General features: G+C 37.7%; 1 protein-coding gene across 3 annotated transcripts in view; it reads right to left on the bottom strand.

The window, feature by feature from the left end:
* Window positions 1-23,454, bottom strand: part of GRID2 (glutamate ionotropic receptor delta type subunit 2) — a 769,355-nt gene that overhangs the window by 214,979 nt on the left and 530,922 nt on the right. For all 3 annotated transcript variants that reach the window (XM_009936971.2, XM_075421502.1, XM_075421501.1), the window contains exons 6-8: window positions 22,198-22,371; window positions 16,933-17,094; window positions 8,851-8,970 (exon numbers count right to left, since the gene is read on the bottom strand). In XM_009936971.2, coding sequence (XP_009935273.2) covers window positions 8,851-8,970; window positions 16,933-17,094; window positions 22,198-22,371 — 456 coding nt within the window. The remainder of the gene's footprint in view (window positions 1-8,850; window positions 8,971-16,932; window positions 17,095-22,197; window positions 22,372-23,454) is intronic.

Consider the following 23,454-nt stretch of genomic DNA (forward strand, 5'->3'; position numbering starts at 1 on the left):
TGAAGTCCAACCTGGGCTGTTCTACAGTTCTAGGATTCATTATCACGAGGAGATATGGTTGTCAGGACACAGCAGGTGATCTACTTGTGTCAGTCTTGGCTTGTGCTTCTTGAAGAAAAAAGCAATTTATCAAATCTTGTGAAATCTGTCTAGATATACTTCCATGTATTATGGATTAAGATCTGTGTTATAACCCTTAGACATATCAGATTTTGCAAGGCTCTGCACTGAGCTCTTAACTCTGAGAACTGAACAATACCCTTCACCACCTTCAAAAGCTAAAGTTAAATGACCCATTTCTTACTACCATCTCTTCATGTCTCCTGTTAAAAGCAGCAGCTCAATTTTTTATCATCCCTCTCTCCTGTCTACATGGTTTTCCAATTACTATTAATTTTTGACTAGGGTACCCAATTTACGTCCCAATTTGGACAGAAATACTTAACTTACTGAAGACATAGTTATTATCTCCCTCTTCACATTACAAATTAGCTACCACACCCCCTTCTTATGGATTAACAGAGGGTTAAATGCACTTCTTACTTCTTCCTGCTACTGAAAAACGTGTGTTTGTTCCAGTTACAATTGTTCGTGATAAGAAGGAATTTTCACCAGATGATATCTTTGATCGAAAACAAACCACTTCTAAAGACCAAAAAACAAGCATTGAAAACTTTTGAAATTTTTAATTCTGAAAGGTACCTATAATTCATTGAGAATTCTCACCTTAAAACAAGTAATTCTAAGTTGAGCTAAGTGTTTTATCCTATTAATTTCAAGGATGATGAACCACATTCTTGAAACAGCACCCACTGAGTGCTCCCCTAAAGGTGAAGTCCCTAATGGGATTTCCAAAATCGCACAGAAGCATTACTGCCTGAGAGGTCAATGGAGCATAAAGTCCATTCTTAAATCATACACAGTTCCTTCTAACATTATTCAAAATGTCAGGTCTGAGACACTTCAAAGCTCCCAAGCACTTCAGATCTCTGAAGTGAGTTACAAAGCTAATTCGCTCAGCTGAAGTATTTGAGGATAAAAATTCGCCACAACTTCCCAGTCCGTTCTGCAGATTCATGTTCACTGGGAGGCTTTCACAGCTACTCAAGTAGAAGAAAAAGCCATATAACCATAGCAAAGTTACTTCAAAAGTGGCCCAAACAATCCTACTGAAAACTGTAAAGGGTTACTAATTGCAAATACTGAGTCTGGAAAAACAAAAGTGATGTAACCCCTTGGTCTGTTTCACCTGCAGAAAGCCATAAGCAGTTCAAGAGGAAGAGATTAACCCACAAATGAAGGAAAAATGTCTAACGGATATGAATCAAGTTTCACATGCTACATTAACCTGACCAACATTCAAGTCCAAATTCTCCTTCCCACTGCAGTTATTAAAAATCGACTGTGCTATTTCTGCTATTCAAAATTTTCCAGGACAAAAAAAATCTCTGCTACAAAAGACGAATGAAGTTCTGTATCATTCTTTGCTCTTATGCCCATTTCGAAGCACAGAATAATCACACAGGAGCCTCTGTTAAGCTCTTGCCTAGCAGCATTAACAGAAAACAGCAGTTACTGACACAATTCCTAGGGTTTTTTTTATTGTTATATATTGACTGATCTTTCTCAAGTTTCCATTGTCATAACAAGATATTTAAGGAAATTAAAAACATGACTTTCAAAGCGGAAAATATTTCTCCTGTTCTTTGCTGTCAACGCAAGTGCATTTTCGACAGATGAGTAAAATGTAACCTCTTATCCCCATGAACAAAAATGAATAAAACTCATGAAACTACACAAATTAAACCACATAAAAAAGATTTGTCTCTTTATAATGAAAGCGATCAGTCAAAATAGGCAGTTCCCAATCCACTGAAAGCAGTTTTCAGCAAGAACATTCACCTCAGTTTTGACAAGACTGGAAATTCCGAGCAAAAGAGAGATGGACTCATCCCCGCTAAAATTGCCAAGGCAAATACTACAGAGCACCAAGGTCCCAAGGGGCATTTCTGTGCTCCCCCCCAGGGTCCCACTGCACTCTCCCACTCCTGCCACTCTGCATTTTCACTGCTTCCCCACTGTTCCCAATGCAGGAGCAAACCCCTCTTCATTCCAGAGTGCTACAGCTACTCAGAGGCTTGAAAGATTTTTTTGGGGGGGTTCAAATTCCTCTTCCTCTAGCCCTATAAATGTCACTGCTAAAAGCCATCCACATGCATGCTGAAAACTGCATAAACCTGTACCTTAATTACTTGTGTTGAATTTTAACCCAGGCACTTAACCTTATTATTCTACACTGGGAAATCTGGACACTCCTTTATCTTAAAGCCTAAAATCACTTTTTTGTTTCACAGCTGGTCCCGCTAAGTTCAAATGCCTGAGCACACTGGAGCTCAGCAGACATGGCTGACTCTTGCTTCTAGGGAGAAACAGGTGGGACAGCATGTCTCCATCGCAGTATGTTTGCCTTGGCTTTGTGGGCATTAGTTTGGAGTTTGAGAGTTTGTGTTTTGGGTGATTTTTCTCACAAACCTGATTCTGGCTCTCATGTATTCCTGGTGGATGTTGTGCTCCACAGCTGAATAATTCATGGGGAACAGGTTGCTCACAACACTGCCTGTGGTAGCAGCTCTGCTCTGCATTTATTAATGATCAGTAGAAGGATTTGAACCTTGGTCTTCCATATTCCTGTGGCAGCATCTACCAAGCCAACAAATCCATCTCTGGCTTCTTTACTTTGCACTTGTTATCGTCACGGAAGTACCCACTCATCCAGACAAACAGCCCAGGGTCAGGGCAGGTATCTGGACAGTCCAGCACCAAGATTTAGAATTCCTCTCCCTCCTCTCCACCTGATTCAGAAAGTCCAAAACCTGACAAATTCTCCAGATGGTACACTATTGATTATTTTGAGTCAGTCTGTCTTTCTCTCTACAGTCTCAGATTTTAAAAGAAAATGCTTTATTCAAAAGCAAAGACAGGGAAATTTTTTAAACTTTTAAATTTTTTAAAATTCAAGAATATAGTTATGGGTAGAGGCATTTATTTCTATTAGACTCAGATACGCATTTAGTTTGACTTTTAAGCTAACCAGAAGTGCACTTTCAAGAAAATCAGTTTTTTACTAACACTAGTTTCATTGTGATAACATGCAAACTCCCAACACTTTCCAGCCAAATTCAATTTCACTGAAATTTCACAAAAGATTTGCAAAAAATAGCAGAAAGTAAAAAATCAGTCACCATATCTTCATCTGTTGCACAGCACTAAATAAAGGAAGGAAATGGTATTCTTCAGCAGGTTTACAGCAGATTTCAGTACCGTGCTGAACTGGAACAGCAGGTCCCCGTTCACCAAGGTGTTTAATCACCTCTTTAGTGCTAAGTAGTTTATTTCATTTCTAGTAGGCCGCTTGTGTATTTAAGGTTACTTTAGAGAGAGTATCATGTTAGTACTGTGCCAGTTCCATCTTTTCTATCAACACTGGAGGCAAAGCAGTCAGACAGAGCAACATCTATTTTCAACCCACCAGAAAATACACCACCAATAAAGTCTCTGTAAATTGCAAGCATGTCTTTCAGTCACATCATAAGTTGCATGTCAGCCTTTAGAAACAGCTGAAACAGATCACAGCTTAAAGTACCAGGTGCTGAGATACATATACATTTTTTTGTATCAAATTACAGAGCTCTAACTTTGTTCATGATCACAAAGGGAACAGGTGAACCCACCATTTGCCTCAAGTAGCTAATCAAGAAGCTAACCAAGAAGAAAATCTTTTGTCCACTCTTGATTATTAAATAGTCTTACTTAATAAGTGTCAGCAGAGCTGTATAACTTCTCTCTTTACTTAATAAAGCAAAAGGGAATAAGAGATAAAAGATGCAAAAAACAAGTTTTAACTTTATAAGAAGAGGCAACAGCTTCCCCAAGATCAAAATATACACTTGGAATACACGTTGCTTCATGACGCAAATGTAAGAAAAAATTATATACCGCGTAACAAAGCAATGCCACTATTGTAATCCACAACTGTTCTCAGATGAACTGGAAGCAGCAATTATTTCACTAGAATGAAGCCAAAAAATGCAAGACAATTTTCCCATCTCTGAACAAATAACACAGCTATAGAATGTCCCATGTAACCCTCAATAATCTGTGAAATAAAAACCTGCATCCATTGACCCACAGCGAAGGTCCTGCCATCTACACTGGCAGAAGGAGAGAGGAACAACACATCTGTTGGGCATTATGGCCAAAGGCCTTCAGTCACATTCACATGAAATGCTTTGTGCTACATATATCCCTCAGATTAAAACAGATAGCATTCCTTCCTTAAGGTCATCAAAGTCAAAATCATTTAGGACAGAGCCCTACAATCCTACTGGACAAATGCAGAGGGCTCAAAGCTTCCTGGAGTGCCCAGGTACCCCACCCAGGGCATCTGTTTTCCCACATGCCCATAGCTCCATCCTTGCTCCAATGCATCTCTCGGTGTCCTGAATGCAAACAATGCCTTGACATGGCCATCCTGCTGCAGAGAGGAAGAGATGCGAGAGGCCGGCACATCATCTCACTCCCCTACTGGGAGGAAATGACAGAAACCATCTTCAGAAGAGAAGAGAAATGCACAGGAGGTGGGTGTATGCTGACAAGGGAATGGAGGCAGAGCAAAATGCACCACGATCTCCAAATGTCCACACATGGTAAGAAAGTTGGTGTAGGAAGAGGAAGAAAATCCTCTAAACTTCAACAGGTGTAGTACAGAACCTTTGAGGACAAGCCCATTCTGAATTACACGGAAGAAACATGAAAACCACTTTCTACAGTGCTGTTTTCTTACACCACTAAGATATAAGACAGTACCCCTCTGAGCTATCAACTCCCTTTTGTTCATTTGTGTGTTGGCTGCTTTTTCACAGGAATGGCAGCTTTTATTTCAACAATATAGATAAAAGTATTGCACTGAAATTTAAATGTCAAAGAATACATACTCAAATGCCAAATGCCAGCAGACAAACGGCAAGAGAGAAATGTCAGAAATACACCCTTGTCTCCTACTGAATATAACTATATCTGCACAAATGCAAGCCACAGCATGATGTGTAAAGGCAAGAGTTTTTCTGCAGTTCCTTTGGGATGGTAACACCACTAGTGTCAATAAAAGCAGTGTCTGGCTGCGATCTGACTGTGTTACTCCAAGTATGCAACTCTGAGACCCCACCTGGAGTCCTGCATACAGCTCTGGAGCCCTCAGCCCAGGAAAGACATGAACCTGTTGAAGCATGTCCAGAGGAGGGCCACAAAAATGATCAGAGGGATGGAACACCTCTCTTATCAGGAAAGGCTGAGGGAGTTCGGGTTGTTCAGCCTGGAGAAGAGAAGGCTGCAGGAAGACCTTATAGCAGACTTCCAGTATCTGAAGTGGGCTTATAACAAAGATGGGGATGGACATTTCAGCAGGGCTTGTTGCTATAGGACAAGGGGTGATGGTTTTAAACAAAAAAAGCGTAGATTTAGACTGAATATAAGAAAGAATTATGTTACAATGAGGGTAGTGAAACACTGGCACAGGTAGCCCAGTGAGGTGGTAGATGCCCCATCCCTAGAAACATTCAAGGTCTGGCTGGATGGGGCTTTGAGCAACCTGGTCTAGTTGAAGATGTCCCAGCTCACTGCAAGGGGTTTGGACTAGATGACCTTTAAAGTCTCTTCCAACCCAAACTATTCTGATTCTGTGATTCTGTATAGCCTAAGCAATCTGTGGTCGGCAAGGTGATAGACGGCATTTACAGACATAATGATAGAAAATTTGTATATCAGGCAAATTGCACTCCTGAATTTGCTAATTTGTCACTACAGAAAGGTCCCCAACACAATGAACTTTCACACGAATGCTCTGCTGCTTTCTGGGTATGACAGTAGCCCATGAAAGTTGAAGCTGACTTGCAGACAGTGTCTGCTAGATACATGGCTTAATATGGCCAACAAAAAGACACACAAATGTGAATTCTTTTTGTTTCCTAAATTGTTTGCTTTTTTGAGTCCTAGGAATATTAACCTGTGAATATAAGTGAGCTTTTCAGAAGCAACCAAATGACTCCGGAACCCAATCAGAACTGATTTCAAGCAGAATTTGGACTCTTGAGAAATTTAAGTGCATTTTAAAACTTTACTTGTTTTAATTAAAATAATTATTCCTCAGGGGAGGAAAAAAAAATTTACACACTTGACTTGGTGTGAACTTCTGGCCCCAACGACTTCAATGGGCCTTTTGGTCATGATTTCACCCTTTATTATCTCCTGTAAAAGTACTTGGGAACATGTTAATTAGGGAAGATGCATTTGTTTAGACATTTCAGCCTGCTAATTGCAGCTGCTTCCACTAGAGCTAAAAAATAAAAATGATTAGGTAGTTCTGTAGTCAGACCACTAAATACATGAAAATATGAAGTGCACTTTACTTAGTGCAGCTAACAAAAAAATATCTGTCTCCTGTAATTATTGTGATTTTCTTCCAGCACTAGTGTTTCTACACTGTAACGTAAAACCTAATCAAAGATAAAATATGTGAATTATTGTCAAAAGAGTAAAACCAGCTTATGGCATTTTCCCCTTAAAAATTTTCTTCTCTATGTTTTAGGATCCCCAGGTTGTCTTTTTTAACTTTGTGACATTGATTATAAATATCATATTTATTTAAAATCCTTTTATTATTAAATTTAGTGAAAAAAAAGATACTTAATTGAAATTATTTTGAATTGTTTTTGAAAGATGCTTCCAGGAAAAATTATCACATTCTCACACTATATACAGAAATTTATTTCTCAAGAAAATTCCTTTCTCTACACTGGGACTCTTTCTGAAGCTTCCTCTGGATCATGGCATGCTCTTTAGAAAAAAAAATTGGAACAGACTAAATCCGTTCTGCTCGGGATGCTTTATTTTTTTTAACCAGCTGCAGCGCATCACAAAACTCTAAGGATAGACATTTATAGTGCAACCTTCAACAGGAAAATTTTCCCATAATCTCTGTGTTTAATTTTAAATGCTCTTCTCAGCAAACATAAAAAATACATACTTTCAGTATCTTTTGAACTTTGCTTTCCTCCTGAACAGGGTCTTGTGACACTGAGTTTCAAGGTCTAATTATACTCTATGCAAAACTCCGTTCTCTTTGATCAACTTCAAATCTGCTTCCTTTCAAAGACAGTGAATGTCTCTTTGTCCTTGAACTATGACAAAGGGTAAACAAGGAGGGTTTGAAAAGCCTGTTTGTACTATCTCTTTGTTTTCCGCAACTTACACATGACCAAGTGAACTGTACCGTAGTTTAAATTTGCACAATAAATCTAAATTACACTATTGGAAAAGAGTCAGAAAGTCTAGGAAGTCTTTTTGTACTTCTGTATTTCCAAGACCTTTCTGTGGGTCTCTCTCTCTTTCTCTTCTATTCTTTTATGAAATGGAAGAACACAATTTAATGCTTCACTCAAACACTTACCCAGACAGGCCTGAAGTAAAAAAAAAGCCCAAATCAATAAATTAAATCAAATGAAGATATACAGATTTGTCTTAGGAAGGACTACTTGGTTGCTGTAAAGAATAAATAGCTCCTTGATGCATCACAAGGAAAATAAATCAAGTCAAAATATGCTGAAACTTACTAAATTTACAGGTGAGGGAATAAGAACTATCCAACATTCTGGTCACCTAAAGACTTTGCTAACCACACCTCCACATATCAACAAGATCCTGTTTCATTTAGTTTCAAACGCATCTGTCAGGATCTCTGCTCAAGGTGACAAAGCTATAGGGACATGTGTACATTAAGGTATTGATAACAGTTGAAACAGCACGAATGGAATAATGATTCCAGAGAATAGCCAAGGAGAAATTTCAGGATTGAGACACTTTTAACTTCTTATTTATCTCTCCCTTCTTTCAGAGAACTTATCTGTTACTGCAGAAGGTATGCAGACAAATGATGTACTTCATCATACAGCACCACTGACACGTGGAATCAGTTTACATATATTAAGATAACTTTCTCTGTCATTTGCTTTCAGACAATCAGTTCAGCTTCCTCACATACAAAATCCAGTGTGATCTGATACACTAAATTAAGAGATCTTGGTATTATCTTTCAGGAGGTCTGTTTTTGAAAGACAGTTGCTCCTGGAAAAGTCTTCCTTACACAGAAATTTAATTTATTTTTACAGACTAGCAAATCTGAAATACAAAAGAAAAGAAATTTTTCTGGAGATGTACGCCATTGCCTCAAACAATCCGATTTGGACTGTGTCTTGCAGCTGAATACATAACATCACACGTATTCTGTAAAAGTTAATTTCTACTAAAACATCATGTACTTATTTCATGAAGACAAGAAATAAAAGAAATTTTGTCTATGTTACAACACATTTTCTGTACCTATGAATTTTAACCAGCTAACAATTGGAGCATGCCACTTTGACCATAAGTATCAAGTGTCAATCTGAGTTCTCTAAACATAATTCAATGTACAACTTGCTATTTTGGAAATGGGTTGCAAAGGTTACACAACAACAGCTTTCATTGATCTTTTGGGACAGTTAACCAGAAACATTCTAGTATTACAAACATTCTATATTACAAGCACCACCTTGATCAACATGAGCTATTGCAAGGCCTTTTTGCAATAATGAATTAGATGGGTATCTAGAAGTTTGAGACTTTTCTCCCATTTCTTACTCCTCTTCACAATACACAACACCACATCATCTGCATCAAACACTTTTCTATTTACATGGAACACAAGCAAGTTTTAAAAAAAAATCAGTAGTCTCGTTCAGATATATGTAGCCTCACCTTGCGGATGCCTCTGCCAAGATCTTCTCCATAATTTGTCCCCAAAATTTCAAAATGTACATTGGGATTCCCCCCATTTTCTGCAAATTCCAGATCTCCAGTCAAGCCATTCACTCCACCCTATTGGAGAAAAAGGAGAATGGAGTGGAAACTTAGAAGTAGCCAATTTTAAGAAGCTTTTGTTTCTCCAAGAGATTTGTGCACTAACTGTGCAGAATACATACACAACTATCAGAATTAGGACAGTTTTCCAAAGACCACATTTACCTAAAATTTCTGAAGCCTAAATTGTTCCTGCATCATTTAAGGTCTTCACAGAAGAATCAAACTCAGCAACGCTAAGCAGACACCATACAAACAACAGTCTTGCTCTTAGTGCATTTGCACTCCATTTATTGTTCTTCAACCCATCAACGTATACGTATAGACACCGTAGCCTGTTCTGGTTATGGTTAAAACAGAACCAATTCTCTTTCGGTGAATTTTTCCTTTCAGCTAAGTTCTTCTAAATAACTGTGTTTTTCTGAAGTTGGCTGCATATTTTTCAGTGACTGCTCCAGAGCTGATAGCACCTGATGTTTATAGTTATACTGAGCTAATGGTAGGAAAAGAATGCAGAAAGGACATTAAAAAACCCCCAAACTTTTGCGACTAATTTTAGTAGAAGCAAAACTGAAGACAAATATATAAAAGAAATTGCACAAAATATAGTTTTGCTTGTTTATTTTTGCTTTTGCCCCTCAAACATTTCTCACCCAATAGAGATTTCCATGTAAGATCAGGCTGAGTTTTGGATCAAGTTAGGTGTTTTTTGAGGCCAGTGTAAGTGATCTGCACAAATCAAGAGGGGCTCTAGCTGAATATAGCGATTTTTCTGGTTTCCTCCCTAACTCTACTACTAACAATGCGTGAGATGAGCAACAATGCAGCATATTTTCAAGCTCGCTTTTGCTTTTATACATTTCTGTCAGAAGGTGTTAAAATACTAAAGATGAAGCGGGGAACTGTTACTATAAAGAATCAGAGTTGAAAGGGCTATACCTGCCACAGTAATAGTCAAAATATATTCCAGAGTTAATTCCACATGACACACATTTCGTCTTTGTATAAGAACTGTGATGACCTGAACTGTAAAATCAACAAAGCCACAGGAAATGCCTACAATGAAAACATTTAGCCTTAAAAAATTTCCTCAGTTTTCAGATTCAGGGAAAAGTAGATGTTTGACCCACTTCCTCCAAAACACTTGAACAATATTTTAAGTATATACAAGAAAAAAAAATCTACCTCTTGTGTAAAACCATATGAAATGCATAGCTTTTCTTCAAAATATAAGGCAAGAGTTTTGCAGCTGTGATTGCTCTTTCAGTTAAGAGCTTTATTATTTGAACCAAAAAAACTAGAGAATAAACTCTTGCAATATAAACTACCCATCTAAGCACACCAGTCTTACTGAATCATGATTTTAAAAGCTCTATTCCCACATCTTCAGTTTAGAGAAAATACAAGTACGAGTACAAAATTTGCATCTCCATTGCAGGTCAGTATGTACTAACAAAATGTGGTCATCCTTTTACAAAACATTAATATGGTTGTAATAAAAATAAGGAAGTTGATTGCTGAGATAATAGCTTTAATACTTACTAGAAACTAGTACTGTTAGGGAATAATACATACATGTTTCATGAAGTGCCACTTTCAGTTAAAAAGAAGATAACATTTTGTGTATAAATATTTTTTAATCTTTTCTAGATCATTTACTTTTTGGAGGAGATACCAGAAAAAATATTAAAAAAAAAAAAGGAAAAAAACCCAACATCCTGATTAAGGATACAGCTGCATAGTTATTTGCAGGAAGCCTCCAGGTCATTTCGCCCTTAGTGAGAGCCAGCCAGGCAGTTTTGATGTATGTCTCTATGGTTACTGATTAGCTTGAACACGATCCTGTAATAATCACTCCTTCACGGCCTTTAGATTGGTGTTAGTACACCTCTGGCTGGTTGAGAGCAAAGACAATAGTGAGCTTGTGTTTACCTGCGAAATCATTTGAACATATCCTTAGGTAAATATCTGAGTTTCAAAAATATAAACTTTTTCTGCTAGCTTAAATTTGACTACATCCTATTCATTAACCATAAATAAAAACCTGTTCTGCTGACTTGCCCTCCCTGACAGTATAAACCTGTTCCTAGTCTTATACCACTGTGACCCCTTACCATACACTGCTTTTATTATACTATACTTCACATTTACTATATTACTTCCTAAAACTTTTTCCCCCACCACATGAATTAAACCTGTGGGTCTGATGTAAGTAAAAAATGAAAATTAATTAAACTGTTGTTATAGACCACCTGAGCTGCACCATGATTTCAAGTGAGCCACAAGCAAGGTCTGGAAAAAAGGAAAAATCTGGAACAAAATAAGAAAAGAAAGGAAATATCGAACAAGAAGAATGAAAATCTGTTAGCGCAGATGTTTTGTACAGCAGAAAGTGTGTTCCTTTTTTCTTATTTTCTAACAAAGTAGTTTTAAACTGGGAGCTTTCGATATAGAGAATTAAAGGGATTTTATTGTCTAGATTGAGAGTGTTCCCAATAATCTATAGGACATGGAGACAGAATCACGTGTAAAATATAAAAAAATTTTGAGACTTGAGACAGAAATTTAAAATTCTAGTCAACTCTTTTTTTATTTTTTATAACCTCTGTCCTTATTCGAGAAAATATGATAAAAAAAAGATCATTTGAAGAATTATTTCATCTCAGTTATATGTGAAATAATGAAATCCACTTTTCAAGAGAACACAGGATTCTTTGGAAATACATGGCTCCTAAAATATAGTACAGGTTGACACACTTACTTACCATATTTTGGAATTGAATCTCTATCCAAAACCACTGTGTAAGTTTATTTACCTTGATTTTTAAACAACTGCAACTGCTGGGGCAAGATACACGCCGTAAGTCTGTTAGTCGGTTTTATTTGTCTGAAATCCAGCAGTAATCATAACAACAGTTTGTCTCATTCATCTATTGTGGCAATTTTATCACGCTTTGAAAATTTTTCATGTGAGAGTGTCTTTGATTAGAGTTTTCTGTCTTAGACTGTATACATCTGCAAATAGTGTAATAAGAGCTCAGACTGGATGGGAAAGGTCCTGGCTTGGAAAGGGCAGAGGCAGAAAGACAAACTAGTGAAGAACCACCCATATAATACCAACAATGATACTAAATCTGATAGAAGACTTCTTGGAGGTACTGATGCCTTCTCCCTACCTGGGACCTACCCTTGCTGCACCTGCAGGCCAGGCAATCTTGTTCTTGCTCTCTGCTAGTCCTCATTGTCCCACACCACCTTCTTACAAGGCTTACATGAGGCTGTGCTATTGCTTAGGGCTGATGGAGTGGGCCAGTGTATTGCCTAGAATGAGTTTCAGGACACTGCTCCAATTTTTCTGCATAGTCTTTCACAGTGTGGCTCCCTCTAAAACACTTGATTTATGGTATGTGTTTTGTCCCTCCGTTAATGCGTAGTAGAAGGAGATCACAGAGGAAATGGCCCATCGGTATGACAGCTGCTAATCCAGTAACATCCTGATGAGATTTTTCCAAGTTATTTTAGTATTAATTATGATAATGGATGAGAGTAAAAGAAATTTTTCATTCCATTTAACTTGCAGAAGAAATGCTATTTGGGGAAAAATGAAGACAGATTTATTATCTAGTCTCTCAAATTCCACAAAGGTTGAGCTGCAACCATGCAATTTTCTGACACATTTAAACCGGAAGAGTGAAATGTCAGTTGTTAGGACAAAAATGTTTTACTTGCATTTCTGATCACTGCTGTGGGCTTTGCAGAGCTGTTATAAAGCTTGGCAATATAGTCAAAGCCTACTTGAATCCCATCTATACTGGCAAGATAAACTACAGTTTACATGTGCTTAGGCACTTCTATAGTGTAAGTCCCTGAAAAAAGCACTATTTACTCAGCAGTCAGGACCTCACTTGGGAATGTCAGCTTGCCAGTCATCAGTTATAAAATACTGTACTTCTCTCACAGTTTCTCTTCAAACTTCCTTTTTTTTTTTTGTTTTTCAAAATATGGCTAAGCTCAGACACTAGCTATTTTGCAATTAAGAAAAAAAATGTTGTTACATGTGGGAAAAAAATGCCATAAGCATTAAATACGAGTTTCACATTTTATTGCTGAAAATATCCAATATTGAAGACATTGTTGAGTTTTGAACTCATTGCACAATTTTTAGCCACTAGTGAAGAGAGCCTAAGCTACTGCCTGAAACACAATTTGGCATCTTTTTTACATGTCACCACTGAACATCACTGACATTTGAGATGAGAACTAGTTGACAATTCCACCCATGATTCATGAAACAGCACGAGGTACAGCTCATTTTCCGCAAAGGAATAGAATCTACGTTACTGCTAGCACTAAAAAATTGCTGTTTGTCAGTGAGGTAAACAAATGTGGCTGGGAAGAGATCAGGTAAGCATGAGAGAGGGTATATGCATAACCTGATGTCATTTTTCTGAGTTTATCCTCCGTATAATCCTACTTACATTTATTCTCAGGCTATTTGGGAAGATTAATTTTTCCACAGTAGAATTATTTTCTAGTAATACTTCTTTCTCTCGCAGTGAAATAGCTTTACTGAGAAACAAACAAGTGAGCATGTGTTTGGGGATAGCTCCTATTACAGAAGTGAATTTAGAACTCATTGTTAGAGCTGGCCAAATTCATTAGAAGGATTGTATTTCCTGATGAATTTAACTATTTATTCAGTTCCAGAATGGGTAGAAACAGATATTAGATTTTAATAATTGTAGTGGGCTTAAAGTGTTTTTTTTTAGGCTTTGTCCAACCAGCTGACTTGACACAGAAAAAGCAGCTTTTGGAGTTGTTTGTAGAAATAGCGAAGAAGGAATCAAATGTTCAACAGCAAAAACTAACAAAATGACAATAGTGAATGATTCAGACAGCTATCTCACCAGTTCAAGAAGCTCTTGGAACTCTAATTCCTCCTCATTCTCTACTCTACCTTATTAGCTCATTAATCATAAAGAAATTAGTCTATTTACCACTAGAATTCTCCTACTTTTAACATGTGCTACTGCAGATAGAACATCAGCATCCCCTTCTCTCACCTTCTTCAGTGTGTAGCTTACAGAGTTTTCCCATCGCTTTTCTTACTTTCCCCTCCAGAAATCAGAGATTCCCTCTGCAGCTAAAACACTACAAGAGATTCCTGTTTCTGGATCTTTGATACTAGAAGATAGATTTTCTTCTAGAAAAGTTTCATCTAGAACTGGTTTTCCCTGCGTTTTCAGCAGCAAGATCTCATCTGTGCACAGCAGTAGATGGCAACATCACCTCCACTTTGCTGCTGCCAGAACAGCTACATGAGCTGCTAGCCCTTTGCTAAGGGAGGCAGGGTGGAATTGGGCATCTCTTCCTTAACTCTTCCCCCACCACCACCATACCTGGCTACAATAAGACAGCCACTAAAGCCACACAGAGGTGAGGGACAACCTGGGACAAGACAGTGATTCCAGATCTGCTATACAGGTCATTATGAAGGTAGAGTTAAAGCTGTGCAGAGGATGGAAGCTCTTTTTCTAGGAGTTTTAAAGAAATGTCAGAATGTATTTTCACCCTAAACTATAACAGTATCTTCCTATGACATTCCATTATACACTATATCTTTGAATACCACATGGTAACTTTTTCCTGTCTTCTTTCAAAATTAAGGTAAACTGGTATTTTTTGCGAAAAAATTTTTATTTCAGCTGGTTTTAGAGGATTTTCCAAGATGACAGGAAACAAAATATGTTTAAAGAAAAAAAAAATATGAAAAATGGAAGCATTCTCAAGAGGAGACATGAAGTGTTTTTTTGTTTTTCCTTTAATTACTTTCTAATTTTCTTGTTTTTCTGCTACTTAATCAGACATTCATCTATGTCAACTTTTTAATTTCACAGCTGTGATCCTGAAGTTCTTCTACATAAGTGCTTTAGTGAAACAAAAATGACCACAAAGCTAAAGCAGAATTCCTCTTTCTAGTGCAATTCTATCTCTCAGCTGCCATCTTTAGCTTTCCTCTGCCTAGGGATTCAAATGGTACAGACATACACACACAGAGGAAATTTCTGTGTTTCATTTTGCATTAAATTTGTAACTTCCAATTTTAGCTTGTTAATTCTAGAAAGTCATCTCTGTCAGCACAATGCAGTACAAGGGGTATCTGGATTATCCAATTTCTACCAATAAAATGCCTTCTTAGCAAAGCCCTCTCATTCAAATAGCAGAGAAACCTAAAAGCAACAGGATGAAAGCCTGGTGTATGTCAGGAATTTCCCTGGTGTTTGACAGCTAGGACGATGTGGCAAAGAAAGGAATAAACTCCATTTGAGATGCAAAGAGATGAGATAGTGGTAAGAAATGACACAGAGGATGGTTATATAGGAGAACGGGATCAGTCTCACATCCACAAACAACACAAGCAAGCAAATAATTGTAATGCAAAACAGTCAGCAGCCCTTTCCATGGTGGAGTACTTCCAAATTTAGAGATGCTATTAGGGCTACCAGACTTTGCCTGAAACTCCAGCTCAGATACCAAATTCTAATCCTAAAGTGGAAGTGTGTATTTTGACTTTTCCAGCTCAGGCATCCTATATGGATTTGATAAGTAAAAATACCTCTTAGTTTATTAATGAAAAATTGTGCAACAGTATTTACAAAATGCAAGTTGATAAGAAAAGTCCCAGAACCAGCCTTGCCTGAAACATAGCTTAAAATACATGGGACTGCCAAATGTGAATTTGAAATTGCTTTGATAGTAGAAGAGTAATACAGTTTAGAGTCCCTTAAAGTCATATCCTCCTCCCGAAAAAAGAAATGTCCTGGATTATCCTTGCAGTCTCATGACTTCAAACTATTAGAATGGAAACTGGGGACAGCCACCAAAGCAGGCTGTGAACTGTTTTTTTGGAGCTAATGCAGACTGACACAGGACTGGGGAAAAAATAAGCAGCATTCAAAGGAGCTGTACATTTTACCTGCATCATCATAATTTCTGGTGTAGCTAAAGACCTAACGCACAACAGCAACTTCATGAAACAATAATGTATTTTAAATTTCTTTTTATGTCCATTTAATGAAAGCCATAAATAAAGCACCTTTATTTTTTTAGAAAAAAATTGTTTTACTGTCCTGGGTTCGTTCTTATTTCCAATGAAGGCACTGACAGCACTTTAAATGTAAGTATACATTACCAGGAAGTACATGCAAACAAATGAGAAGGCAGTTTTATGAAAAACATCAACAACATAAGGAGACTGAACCAAATAACTTACAGGGCAGGGTAAACTACTAACCTATGCATATTTTGACTTAATACTGACCTGGAAGTCTGTGAAAATGATCTCTAAGTATGTGGAGGCTGTAAATGTCACAAAGAAAGGGAATAACTAAGAAAAAACATTTTTAAAAACTGAAGAAAAGGAAAAGGATCTTGGCATAAGCATGATCATGGTATGAAATAATAATCACAGGGAAGTCGTGAGAGCTTAACATCGGATAAAGCACTGTAGAGACTGTCATAGGGAACAGTTCTGCAACGGCAGGATACAAACTAGACGAGTTACGGGTTTCCTCACGTTCATTTACATTATTTCACTATATTAATGATAATACTAGTGCAACAGCAAATTCCATAGAACATTACCTAAGTGCAGTTCTGCAACCTTATAAAATAGTAAAATAATCTGCTTTACCTCCTAACCAGTGACACTTTCTCAGTAGGATATTATTTGTACTTGAAAATCTTACTAGCTTGGTAGTTTCGGTAAACAAACTCATTGACTGCATTTCAAGTATGCCCATTATGTCATGGAAAAGAAACAAAAACAATCAAAGACTATTTTCGTTCAGAAACAGCTTTTGAAATTGCTTTGAAAAGGCACTGCTGGTGCTGGCAAGCATAGTGCGCATCTCAGAAGGAAATACTGCCTAATGCAAGTATTTTAGAAAATGAAGATGAGGAAACACAGGGAAAAGGTACCTTCTTGATGGTTTCCAACATGGATCGTCCTCCTTGCCAGGGTTTAGAGTTCTTCCTGATGCAGGTGAGGCTGGCCATGCTGTGCCACTTCCTGTCCTCCAGCTTCTTATGAAAGGCATTTGCCAACAGCAGGACAGTGTCATATATATACAGGTTTGAAATCTGCAAAGATGTTAAAAATGGAGTATTAGCATTATTGTTTGTGGTCTTTTGCCAGCAGCCAGGATTTGTCATTTGTTTTTCCTCACCCATAATCCTCTGGTAATTAAGCAGCTTATTTGGTATTAAGTAGCAAGTGTAAGAGTCAAAAAGTCATATCTTTTGCTCTGGTAGAAACTGCAGCTTGGGGCTGTCACTCTGCAAGTGTTTTGCAGCAACAAACTACACACATGTGGAGTACAGGCAGCCCAGTCACTGGCACAGCTCCACTTGCAGGATTTAAAGCTCTACCCGTGAATGTAAACAGACATTCTTTTGTTTTTAACCAGTTGTTTGCTACTTTCAGTTTTTCAGTGACCAGATATTTGGACACCATCAAATTCTCTTCAGGACTTTTTTTTGTTGTTTTGAAAAACAGAAATGCTGAAAATTTAAAAGAAATAATTTCAGCATTCTTTTTCTTCCTGATTTTCAGTCAATTCTGACTGATGCAATTTCTGGAACGAAATATGATGTAAGCTTTCTCAGTGTGCAGTTGCATGTCGATTCTGTAATTCATAGTGTTTCCTGTCAGAGTATTTGGCAATAGCTGTTAATTCCTTGCAGGACGAAACTCTTACTGAGTCAATGTGTGTATGTTTCACTGTGAGCACAGTTACACACATACAGCATGAAGAAGTTCCAGTCTGGCATCAAAAAGAGAACAGCTGAACTCCAGAAAAGAAATTAGTTGTGTGCCAGTTCCACTTACTTACTATTTCTATATATGTACTTTTAAATGCACACAGTACAAAATCAGATGTGAAAGATACAATTCAACATAAAAGAACAGAAGCTCAGAAGTCATGAACACTTTTGAAATAAGTAATTTACAATACATCTTTATTTCAGTCATTTCTGTCCTCACATGGCAGGAACATTTACGTTATTAACAGTATGGTAAGGAGAAACCTTAGCTCTCCTGAACAGAGGTTCTCAGGAAGAGAATGATGTTCAAAAATGAGAAGGAGCTTTGGGAATATTATTTTTAGATAACCTGTTGGTCATTTGAAGCTATGGGGCCTGAAGTTATTGAGGGGAAACTCAGTTTCCTCAGCTTGCACTATGAAGAGGACTGTAGAGCATTCCTAGTGCCTGAAAAAAAATTAGCCAGCAGCAATTTGCTAACTGACGCAAGGTTGCTGGTTTTTTTTCTCTATCAGTGACAGACAAACCAAAAGACATTTCCCTGATCTGGGGAATATGTTGACTGCTCTGTGTAAGGGTTTCTCCATACAGATAGTCTGCTCAAAATCTTAAATAAGAAGGAAGCTTACAATAGGAAACTATGCCAACTTTGTGGAGAAAGCCTCTATTCTGCCTCTTCAAAATATCCAAAGACTGAGAAAGTCGTGCAGCCATTGGGAGGGAGTCTATGCCAAGGAAGCACAATGATGCTGAAGATCTGACACTATGATTGGCAAAGCCACTTGTCACCTTAAAAAAAGGAAAAAAAAAAAAAAAGAAAAAAAGAAAAAAAATAGCCTCTCTTCCTGCCTAATTACTCCTTTCCATATAACCTAATTTTTTGTTTTTATTTTCTTACACAAATTCCACCTTTATGCTGTCTTTGCCTATGTCATCTGCAATCTACTCTGTGTAGTTCTCACAGCTAGGTTTTGTGACAGAATCTGTTGCCACCTAGCATTCAGGAAAGAGATCAGCTTTCTCCTGACCCTGCCATTTTACCTTCCACATTTTATTGAAGGAGATCTACTGGTCAGCTTCCTTCTCTCCTGATGAACTCTCAGGATCCTCTATTGCCCTTACAGCTCTACATTGTTAGTATCAAAACCGCACAGAACTTCTGATCCTTGTTTCCCTTTTACTTTAAATAACAATGACCCTTCACTCCCTCTTTCTGCAAGATGCTTCTTTATTCTTATTCAAGCTTCTCCCATGACTCCAGTGGCTGTGAATATTTGCATGTCTGTATTCACCCAGGAACTAGTCTACTTTCTGCAGATGAACAGGCCAGGCATCACTGTGCATGACAGGATTAAAAGAATGGATTGAGGATCTGGGTTCAGATTAATCAAGCGTTTTTATTTTATTTTTAAAATAACTTGGATGATTTGTCTGTGTATTGTAAACCTACAAAGAATTCAAAGTACTTCAGCTAAAACCATATTTCCCCAAAGAAGTCAGCATCACAGTGACATTTGGTTAAGGGGAAGAGAAGGAATTACTGTAATGTGAGGGAAGTTTATTTTACATAAGCCTTCGCTAAAGGAAAAAGAGCCAACCCTCTGGAGAGCGGAGACAATGAGGTCACTAATGAGACTAAATTGGTACATGAAGGACTACAGATGCTAAGTCATCGTTTCCCAACAAAATGACATTGCTCTCCAGGTAGCTTCCGTAACCCAGTATCATGGGAATAGAAGACTATTGTCACAGTTCATGAGGAAGGATGCACTCACTAATCTAAGAGTAATATAGCTGGGCCTTCATCAAGTATTAACAGGGCTCAGGAGTACACGGTTCAGAATAATTAAGCATTGTTATTCCTTCACTAATAGTTCAGCTTAACATTTACAGCAATCCATCACTGATAATGCAATGATAAAGACACTACAATTAATTTGTGCTTCTAAAAATCACCCTTCCCTGTCACTATCAGAAGCATGCTTCATGAGTAACTGTCCCGATACACACAGTGAGGCTGCAATTTAAAGTTACTTTATACTTTTATTCATTTCCCATGTAAATTTACTGGGACATTTAACACACTGGCTGGTATCCTTTGCTGATCCTTTATTTCTTCCAAGTCTTCGACTAATGGCTGGACACTTGTATTACCAAGCAGTATGTAACTGCATAACCTCCTGTTGATGCAACTCAAAATTCAGATGTGAATTTTTGTTCCGGCATGTAGAAGTAAGGTATTTAGCAATCGGATTAAGTAAGAGTGATTAATCTGGATTTATGGTGTGTATTTTATATAAAGCTAGACCATTGCACATAGTTTTTAGACAAAAAGGTTATGGTACTAAACACTTCTGTGAATCTAGTTTTTAACTTCCTGCCTCCAAAATGATAAAAAGTTATAGAAGTTGTTGTTTCAACTAGGACAATTCCAGAGACACAATGAGAGATTTTCATCAAAATATTTTTCAGTGTTTTAATAAAGATGCTGAAAAAAAGAATTATTCACACAAAATTTAGGGGGAGTAATTCAGAAAAAGTAAATCAAGAAATCCATCCTTATAATTTCTAGACAATACTTCTGATTAGTCATACTTCGACGGCATAAAAAAAAATATTAGAAATTTGAATTTATAAACTATTCCAACTCCCCACTGGAATAGAAGTTAATTTATAATATTGTTGGGGAAAACAAAGAAACAGCAAACAAACCCCACAGCTTCTCAAAGGTCTGTGCATCACACAAAGACATAGGGGAAACTGTGTCAGAGTTTTTCTTCCTTTCATTTTTCAGTTTTGTCTCACTCGGCAACTAATCAAGCACAGCCATCCCAGGGAAAGCATGAAGAAAGCAACTCAACTGTGCAGAACAATTAAACCAGTCAAGCTTCCATCATTCCTTTAAACTAAAACGCTACGGAAGCTTATAACTCTCCAGCCTACAGGTTGATGAAGAAGGACAGGTTAAGCTATAAAGTCCATTCTAACACATTAAATGGAATTTTTCAATCTGTAGGGAATAAACTGATTTCTAGAACTTTTCTCTCCTAGAATCACCTCACTGTTGGAGTGGAAATGAAATGAAAGTGAAGTTTAAGAGAAAAATGAATCAAAAGTGAACTCTCTCATCGAAACACACAGTTCTTGTTTTCCACCTTGCTGTAGTTCGTGCCTTTGTTCATGAAAACTGCTGTTTGCAATCTCTAGCAGCTGCACATAATCACACCCTCAGTTTCTATGTGTTATACACAGACTATCAAAGTTCCCCCTAAGACCTAGTTGCCATAGCAGAAAGGTGCAACCTAAGGAATTTTCTAAGTTCCTAAATAGCCTTAAGAGATGTTCTATGTGTCTATTGACCTTACACAGCCCTGTTTATCTTAAGAACTCTAATAGGATCACAGCACAGTGTGCTACAGCCAAAGTTTTTCATGTCATCAATAGCTGCTTACTGGCTGCTTTGTGAAGGATTAGTGAGGGAAAGGCTCTTACAGCTAACCTGAAACAGGGCAAGACCAAACACGCTTCTCCTCCTTTACCCCTTGTATTTTTTGATTTTAAGCAAGGATGATCTTCAACACCTCCCTATATCTCTCCCATTGTTCTCTCTCACTCCTTTCTTTCAGCATTACAAGATGACTGCCCTCTGCTGCTAAGTCAGGTATGCTCCTTCTGCACCGCTGCCAATGTAGTAATTTTTCTACAACTTCTTAAATGACCATACAAAAAAATCCAAAAGTGAAATCGACATCTTAAGCCAATTTCACACTTCTGATTTGCTGTAGCTTTGTCATGACTAAGCCTAACCAGATATATGAGAGAGGTAGAGGACTTGCTCTTGAAAAACCATGTGAAGTCAGGAGGACGGTGACCATGGTCCCGTTGCAAGTTTCACGTGGTAGGAAGGCTCTTATAATTTAACTGTGATTTGTAATCAACAACCCTGAAAATAAGGCCTCTTTGGAGCATGGGCATAGACTTAGGTACATACACCAAGACACTCGAAACAGATGACACCAATGCTCCCCAGGAAGACTTTCCTATTGTCAACACATTTGAGGTTTAAAGAAGCACAGCAACTCAGGAGATGTTGGCTAAGGGGAGGAAATTCTTCTTGGTGAGAAGATAAAAAATAAAATTCAGCAGTTCAACTAAACAACTACCCCACTGCCTGGAGATCAGATGTCTTTTTCGGACTTTTTTGTCAGTTGCTGTGGAGCGAGCAAGCGAGCTGTTCTTGTCGTCAGTCACACTCACCCCCCTGCACAAGTATTTTCTTGTCATGCTATGAGCCATTAAACTACACGTCGGAGAGGACATGAAAAATAAACATTAAATTACACTAAACTCCTGGGAAAAAACCTTGAACTTATCTAGAAAGACATTTCCCAGGTGGGAATAGACTGATATCTGAGCTACCTCCATGCTTTGGGAGAAAGGGTCCTTCGGATCACACAGTGATGAAGATATTCTGTGGTTGCCACGGAAACAGCGCTGACTTATGTTTTGGGGCACTGGAAATGTCTGTCGAATAATTGTTAACCTTCCAATTGACCTTCTCACCAGCTCCTGCACATCCACATCATTTATTTCCTGGAAGATAAAGCAAGGGAAAGAATATGCATAAAAGTTAAAATACAAAAATGTTACTGCCAGACTATAAACAAAAAATAAACTGAGAGAACCAAGAGGCGTGTGAATGCTACTTGGCTATTGTTGAGCTCTGCCATAGCTTCAAAAAGAACACATGCATGCTCATTAAAACAACTAACATATCACCCTGACAATAACTGCAAAGGTTTAAAATGAACTGTGCCCAGACCTCACCAAATCTTTGGAGATATACCTGGACTTGGTTGTTTCATTTTCTGTTATCTCTCCCTTTCTTTTTACCTTTGATCTTTTACTCAAAAGTGTTTCACAGCATCCTTGGCAGATAATGTGTAAATCAGTAGGAAGTCATAGCATGATGAATTTCTAAGTGTAGCATTATTTAGGAGCTGTGAAGGTACAGACAATTATTCAGACCTGAAGTGTTCATTTCCTGGAAACAGAATATCAAGAACCTATAAACAATGTGTAAGTTAGCAAACATCATTTACCAAAAGGGCAAAGAAAATGCATTAGAGCATTCTAGGTGTGTATGTGCTTGTTTATAGCAAGACCTAATTTCAAACCAACTTTTTACTCCATAGGGTATCTATTAAGGCTTACAGCTGAACACTCACTCTACAGACACACACTTTAAAGAAAAAAAAACCACTAAGTAAATACATCAATATGTGAAATATTAAGCTTAAAATATTAGCTTTGAAGCAGATTAGGGAAACCAGAAAAATAGTTCTTTATGTAGTATAAATTCCTGCAGTTTGGGAAAATGGTGCTTTACACCATCGAGCGATGAGGCCCTCGGGGAACACGGAGCGAGAGGAGTGTGGGTTCACAAGTAACAGCAATTGACTCCAACGTTCACATAAGAACTTGAACTTTAGTTAAACACGGGCTTTTTCTGGTGACTCGGATAGGGTCAGTTGGTAGCTCTCAAAGCAATTCTGTGTCAAATCTTTGTCAAGCAAAACTGTGTTACAATTCTGTGTAAAGAAGAAATAATCTTTTTAACTAGAATCTGTTTTTCACCATGTTGAACTGTTCATCCATAACCTGTCTTAATGACAG

Source organism: Opisthocomus hoazin, chromosome 5 (genome assembly GCF_030867145.1).
Source record: "Opisthocomus hoazin isolate bOpiHoa1 chromosome 5, bOpiHoa1.hap1, whole genome shotgun sequence".
Taxonomy (NCBI): domain Eukaryota; kingdom Metazoa; phylum Chordata; class Aves; order Opisthocomiformes; family Opisthocomidae; genus Opisthocomus; species Opisthocomus hoazin.